Genomic DNA, 7,500 nt, shown 5'->3' with positions numbered 1-7,500 from the left:
CGTGACATGACATTCTCGTCACCCAGATCCAACAGACTGAGCATGAAAATTATCATTTCATTACACATACATAAAGGCAAGTTTGGCAAAATTACCACTAACACTAATGCCATATTACAAGATCTGTTTGTATATTACTTGCAAAAGATAAAACTCCACAATAATGTGATGGAGGTATGCAAGCCTTTCTCTAGAAATCCAAGTGGTGTAGAGGCCACAAGAAGTGCTTGACACCCTGTTGCTTTTAATTTTTGCCAACACTGTTGCTACAGTAAACTTCTGCATACTAGAATATCTGGACAGCAAAGATTAAATGCAGATAACCTAAATGCAATATTAAGCCTGTGGCTTCATATTAGTTCAAAGACTATGCTTGAAAACTGTTAATCTAAATTCTTTATAAGGAAGGTAGACACTTTTGGCTTTAGTAATTGTATATATGTAAATACCTCCTGCTATGTAATTTCCAATAAAAACATAAGTATGACATAAAATATTGGAGTAATGGGTAATTGTGTTCACATTCACTCAATATCTGAAGAATAAAAGCCTTTTTGATAGAACCTCTCACACTAGATTTCTCTAAAACCATAAAATAGACTTTGTTCCTAACATATGTGACAGACTCAAAGACTCTTAGCACACTTGCATCCTCAATTTCTCAATCTCTACCTAAGCCTTATCCTCACCACCCAATCAACACTTCAAATGTCAAACTTCTCAACCAGCACCTAGCAATTACTCTACTCACAACCCAGTCTCATATCCTAATCTATCTACTAACGGATGTGATATAACCAAGCTAACAGCAAAAAGGCCATGAACTATTCTCCTTCTCCTCTTTAGGACTCACCTTGTGACCACCTGGCAAATAACTCCGGTCGAATACTTGGCCCCCATACCAACTGTGACACCTCCAGCACAGCATCAGCCACGCGAGTAGGCCCTTCTGTCATCATTAACATAGATTATTTCTCGGGCAACTTGTTCTGGCTCTCCTCCTCCTTCTTCTTGTTCCTCTTCCTCTTCTTCCTCTTTCTGTCTTTCTTCTTCGTCTTCTTCTTCCTCTTCCCCTACTTCTTCCTTCCTCTTCTCCTTTTTTTCCCCTCCCCCTTCTTACTTTGATCGAGGGTCTTAGACTTTGGAGGAAAAGCCTATTGTTCCCTAATACTTCTTGATAAGAGGCCCGACTTTACTTTTTTATATTTTTAATCTTCTTTTAGTAATATTTCTCGCGTAATGTCTGTCTCGCCTTCGCCTCCCACCTCACAGGTAAACAACATTGCGATTCCCTTTAAACTTTCTGGAATACCTCATTGTAATCGATTTGATAGGTGTATAGTTAATCACTCAATTCTTATAATTTTTGGTTCACCTTTTTGTCCTTATATTCTTATTAAATGATGATAGGGTTGCTTAATATTTCTTTTTGTTTTAATAGAATCGCATAGTCGTAGACGTTCTCGAAGATTTAAGTTTTTTTTTTCTTTTATGCCTACAGTCGATACCTTTTTTAGACTTTACGAAGAACAAATGAAGATAATATAGTTTTTTCGTGTAAGCAATGAAATAATAAACAAAATATATATATATATATATAAATTAGCTAAGGCCTGTGGTCTTGAAATCTGATTATCATTGGTATTTCTTATATTTTGACTCATTTTCTTCTACTGGTCGGTGTTTTCATCAGTAACTGTTCTATTATCTCTGCACCACTGTTCTTCATTCTTATAAATCAAGTTATTCCTTTGAGTATAACCAGTGTTTGCTTCTTCTTTTCTTCTTCTTTTTTTTTTCTTCTTCTTCTTTCTAATCACGCTGATCAAACTGTTGCTTCCACAATTGATATTTGAAACACTGTTTACTTTAGCTAATCTTATTGCTATTCTTATTAGCATTGCTATTATTAACGTGATCGACTTCTTAATGATTGCGTATCATTAGCCGTAGTATCATTATCTTTACATTATACTTTAATTAATATTAATGTCAACATTGTTGTTCTGTGTGTTTATTAATTCATTATTATCATTATAATAAATAATTATCATGCCTACTATTATCAAAATTATTAATTATAATTGTTTTCATCATCATCAGTAGTATTACTATTATTATCAGCACTGTTATGATCATTATTAGCAGCGCCTTTGTTATTAAGAGTAGTAATTGTTATTGTAATAATATGACGTCTGCAGTATTAGCATTCTCAAAATCATTTTTATTAGTAATATTGTTGATGGTATAATCAAAATCTCCCTCATTATCAGTATCATCATCATCATTACCATCATCATCATCATCATTACGATTATCATTATTATCATTATCATTATTTTTAATATTACTATTATTATTGTTATCATTATTATTATCATTATCATTATTGTTATTATTATCATTATTATTATTATTATTATTATTATTATCATTATTATTATAATCATCATCATTATTATTATAATTATCATCATCGTCCTCCTCATCATCACCCAATCGCCACCATCATTATCACCATCTCGATCATCAGCGTCATCATCATCGCCATCATCATAACCAACATCATCATTATCCTAATCATCATCATCATCATTGTCATCATCATCATCATTAATATTGCCATCACCGTCATTATCATCATCATTTTTGTCATTATTGCAATCATCCCTATCATTATTCGTGCGACCAATACCCTTGTTACTGCCATCATTATTTTCGTTTATTGAATTATTTTCGCCATGACAATCACCATGATATAGCAATAATCATTTTAATTCATGGTATAATCATACCAGTACTATAATCCCTGTTATTCCCTAAATATCACATTCCCCACTACTTTTAATCATTATTTTTATCATTATCATTACGCTCATGGCCATCATCATGATCACTGATATAATTTTCACTCTTTTCATTTCGTTCATTATCGTTGTTCCTTCATTCTTACACAAACACGGTCTTTCTAACAGCTCTCATCGTTTTCATTGTGTGATTAATTGTCACTGGTATTCATTATCGTTACTGTCATTAGTTATTTTCTTAATTGTAATGATAATGAGTAAGGCAATAATGATGATAATTATGATGATAATAATAATAACAATAATGATAATAGTGATAATAATAATAATAATAATAATAATAATAATAACAATAATGATAATAATAATAATAATAATAATAATAATAATAATAATAATAATAATGATTTTCATTATCTTGTCAGTATTGTTAACATTATAATTATTTTTATTTTAATCATAATTTCCTATCATCATCACCATTACTATTTAATTATTATTATTATTATTATTATTATTACTATTATGATCATCATCATAATTGTCATTATAAAGATTATTTTTGTTATTTCATTATTTTTAGTCGGTATTAGTATCAACGCAATCATTATTTTTATAATTGTTATTATTATTATTATTATTGTTTTTGTTATTAGTATTAGCATTAGTACTATTACTATTATTATCGCCATCGTTGTAATTATCAAATCTATTATCACTATCACCGTTGATATCATCATGATTTATTAACATTATTTGGTTTACTGACGATGAGGATGGCGCCATCTGTAGCTTTAGAGGTGGCGACGCTGATCATAGGAGAGAGAGGAAACAAAAAGCGCCTTTATTCTATATTGTTGTTAGGGTGATTTTGCCGACTAATTTAATGCAGTTGTGTCTAGTTTTTATGTTCAGTATTTGCGAAGCTTTTTACCTGGAACGAGGGTTGAAGTGTGTGGATATGAGAGGGAGGAAGAGGAAAGAGAAGGAGAGAAAGAAGAGAATGAAGGTATGGGGATAGAAAGAAGTAGGCAGGGGTATGAAGGAGGAAGAGGAGGAGAAAGAGGAAGAGGCAGAAGAAGAGGAGGGGGAGGAAGAGGAGGAGGAGATAGCTGAGGAGGAAGAGAAGAAGGAAGAGGAGGATGAGAAGTGGGAGGAGGAGCAGGAGCAGGGAGAAGAGGAGGATAGGTGAGAGAGAGAGAGAGAGAGAGAGAGAGAGAGAGAGAGAGAGAGAGAGAGAGAGAGAGAGAGAGAGAGTGTGTTTTCATCTGGTCCACTTTTATCATGTCGGAAATCATGGAAATGTAATACGCCATTGAGGTGATGCTTACAAAATACAGTTTTTGTGCACAACCTTTAATCAGAAGAAAAAGCTCACAAAAATATATGTCGAACAGCCAAAACACACAAACATTCACTGTACATGAGTAAGGCAGGCATAATTCGTTGTCAGTCCATCAAAAAGCACCATATATTAACGTATATGAATTAACATACGCCGTTAGTGCTAATCACAGAGTTCATTCCATCTTTCCAACAACAACAAAAAGAATAACTTTCAGAGTGCCATATACTGTCAGTCTATCACAAATTCGGACATATTCAGTTCTACAAATATTTCAACGTCAAAGGAGTTATTTCGTGCCATTCCATCTCACTCCGTTTTCTTTCGAGGCTCCGTTGCCATGGCCTCCCGAGCCTTTCCGTAAACATCAGTGAAAATGAGAGTGCCAGCGAAAACCAAGACGGTGCCAACCCAGTGGTTCATCGTAAAAGGATTCTGGAAATAAATAATTGAGAAGACGAGTGACATGAACTTTCTGAGAGTAAGGACCAGGGTGACTGTCAGTGACGTGGCTTCTGAACCTAGCTTGAACACCGAACCCACGCACAAGTATCTGTTGGGTAGAGTTAAGGTGAAAGATAACCAAAGAGGGATAGTGCATCATCATCATCAACATCATAATCATAATAATAAATATAATTCATTATCATAACCATCACTGTCCACAGTAACGATAACACCAGTAAAGATGACAATGGTAGTAATATCACTCGTACTACTACTACTACTACTACTACTACGTCTCTTATTACTACTGCTACTACTACAACTACTACTTTTACTACTTCGCCTTCTTCTACTTCTACTAGTACTAGTAGTAGTCGTAGTAGTAGTACTACTACTACTTCTATTTTTTTCTTATTATACTACTTCTACTACTACTATCAATATTAATAATAATAATAATAATAATAATAATAATAACAATAATAATAATAATAATAATAATAATAATAATAATGATAATAATAATAATAATAATAATAATAATAATAGTGGTAGTAGTAATAGTGACACAACTACTACCATCACTATCACCACTACTGCTGCTGCTGCTGTTGCTGCTGCTGCTGCTGCTGCTGCTGCTAATACTACTACCACTAATGGTAATATCGGGGATACAAAACAAACACCGCATGACACATAAACAATGCCCCTTCCCCGCTAACATACAAGAAACCATCGAACTCCAAAAAAAGGATACTGCGTGAGAACATTGCCCACGAGGTAGAGCCACAGCCTGGGTACAGAGGCAAGCCAGGGCACGTGGACGAGGGCTGGCAAGGGCGCTGAGCTGCTGAACTTGGCCACATGCTCGGCGATGCTCCCCCACGTCAGCAGAAACCCGGGTAGAGAGAGGGTATGCTGCGGAAGAGGATGTTATGATGTTTCGTGACTGCGGGGCTTTTCTGGTGGTGCCACTAAAAGAGGCCCCGGATGACTGTACGTATCTATCTGTGTGTGTGTGTGTGTGTGTGTGTGTGTGTGTGTGTGTGTGTGTGTGTGTGCGTGCGTACACGTATGCACACACCACACACACACACACACACACACACACACACACACACACACACACACACACACACACACACACACACACACACACACACACACACACACACAAACATATATATATATATATATTATATATATATATATATATATATATATATATATATATTTATTTATTTATTTATATTTATATTTATATATGTATATATCTTATGGCTTTGCTTTTTTAATATACTGCATATGATAATATATTGTCTACTACTGTTAGAAATCAGTAGTAAAATCCCCAGTACGTAATTCCAGTCATCAAACATAAACACCGAAACCACATCTACCCTCTGAGATCATGCCACGCCCCCCACGTCACATTCAAGAAGAGCCCCTGTGCATCCTCCTCCTCCTCCTCCTCCCGATCCCCTGCCAACCCAAGTCGCTCACAATGAAGAAGAGGGCCTCCCGTGGGTGCTTGCCGTGGCGGACGTAGAGCATCTCCTGGAAGATCCCCATCCTGGCAGACATGAAGAGGGCGAAGGTCAGGATGCCGATGCCCGTCAACCACGTGGTGAAGGTGGAATCTGCCGGGTCACTGGTCTCCTCCTGGAGGGGGTGAGAAGGGAGTGAGAGGATACGTTCTTTCTTGAAGGGGATGAGTTCGTTGTATATTGATAATGGAGATAAAGTGGAGGTTAAATGGTATTTTGTTTGTGTGGTGGGAGGGGGGAGATAATTATAAAGAATATAAAATGTGTTGAAACTATAGTTTCTTCTGAAGAAATAATAAATAAATGGTAAACTTTTAAATGCATTTTACGTTAGCTCATATACAACCAACCTCTCCATCTTCAGGCCCTACAGTACACAAAAAAATGCTGATGTGAATATAGAATATGAACATAACAACTTAATGTTAAAATGACATCAAAAATGAAGTCCTCGGCTTACCAGGTTCTCTGCCGACGCAAAAGTACAAATGATGGTACCCAGGGTGATCATGATAACTGACAGATACTTTGACAAGGAATAACTGCGTCCCAGAACCAGCATGCCCATCACTAGGCTGGCTATGAGGCCTCCCTGAAATGATGCAAATATTATTACTTTTACGCCAAAAATGCGATTTTCTTTTCTTTATTCATAGAAGCGAAATGAGAGCTTGCATAGCTTATTGTCTCCAGCGTAACGAAATGATAAAGAAGACGAGTCAGGAAAACTTACACTACGAAAGATGATGTGCAGCGGCATGGAAATCTTGTAACCAAAAGCCATGTTGTTGGTGACGTTGACCGCGAAGAACATCGCCATCAGCACCAAATATTCTCTAAAATATAAGAAAAACAAATCAAATTTGCAAAAACGCACTGTTCCAGGTGTAATCAGGAAAGGAAAAGAATAAATGAATGGACTAAATGATTACATACGTGATATTACAAAGCCGCACCCTTCTAGACGTAAATGGGAAAGGAAAAAGAAGATACGAAAAGACTAAAGAATGACGTACTTGATAGGTATTGCATTCTTCTTCCTACCCCAGTCCATGGTGACCACAAAGCCCTCGATGGCAATGAAAAGGAACTGGGCAAAGGTGAGGATGGTACCGCAGGCAGGTTCATCTCTGTGGGTAAAGATGGCGCTTTCACTAAGGTATTACTAATGTATAACATTTCACGGCTGATATAGATTCGCTAATGAAGTCAAGTATGTATAATTAGCTAAAGTGTGGCCGTTTAACAGTTTACGATTTTTTTATTACAGATGGAAATAGTAATAACCAAAACAGAAATAGTGGTTGCCGGAGAGAAAGGAGAGAGAGAGAGAGAGAGAGAGAGAGAGAGAGAG

General features: G+C 36.0%; 2 protein-coding genes across 3 annotated transcripts in view; both read right to left on the bottom strand.

The window, feature by feature from the left end:
* The window catches only part of LOC119578880 (ubiquitin carboxyl-terminal hydrolase MINDY-3 homolog), a 13,909-nt gene extending 12,637 nt beyond the window's left edge, over window positions 1-1,272 (bottom strand). Inside the window, exon 1 of the mRNA XM_037926539.1 lies at window positions 854-1,272. Coding sequence (XP_037782467.1) covers window positions 854-965 — 112 coding nt within the window. The 5' untranslated portion in view covers window positions 966-1,272. The remainder of the gene's footprint in view (window positions 1-853) is intronic.
* A 2,874-nt stretch (window positions 1,273-4,146) lies between these two features.
* The window catches only part of LOC119578882 (UDP-xylose and UDP-N-acetylglucosamine transporter-like), a 6,040-nt gene continuing 2,686 nt past the window's right edge, over window positions 4,147-7,500 (bottom strand). For both annotated transcript variants that reach the window (XM_037926541.1, XM_037926542.1), the window contains 6 exons: window positions 7,163-7,276; window positions 6,880-6,982; window positions 6,607-6,738; window positions 6,103-6,261; window positions 5,357-5,517; window positions 4,147-4,705 (listed from right to left, as the gene is read on the bottom strand). In XM_037926541.1, coding sequence (XP_037782469.1) covers window positions 4,462-4,705; window positions 5,357-5,517; window positions 6,103-6,261; window positions 6,607-6,738; window positions 6,880-6,982; window positions 7,163-7,276 — 913 coding nt within the window. In that variant the 3' untranslated portion in view covers window positions 4,147-4,461. The remainder of the gene's footprint in view (window positions 4,706-5,356; window positions 5,518-6,102; window positions 6,262-6,606; window positions 6,739-6,879; window positions 6,983-7,162; window positions 7,277-7,500) is intronic.

The sequence above is a fragment of the Penaeus monodon genome, chromosome 11 (genome assembly GCF_015228065.2).
Source record: "Penaeus monodon isolate SGIC_2016 chromosome 11, NSTDA_Pmon_1, whole genome shotgun sequence".
NCBI classification, from domain to species: domain Eukaryota; kingdom Metazoa; phylum Arthropoda; class Malacostraca; order Decapoda; family Penaeidae; genus Penaeus; species Penaeus monodon.
This window is presented reverse-complemented; position numbering and strand designations above follow the sequence as displayed.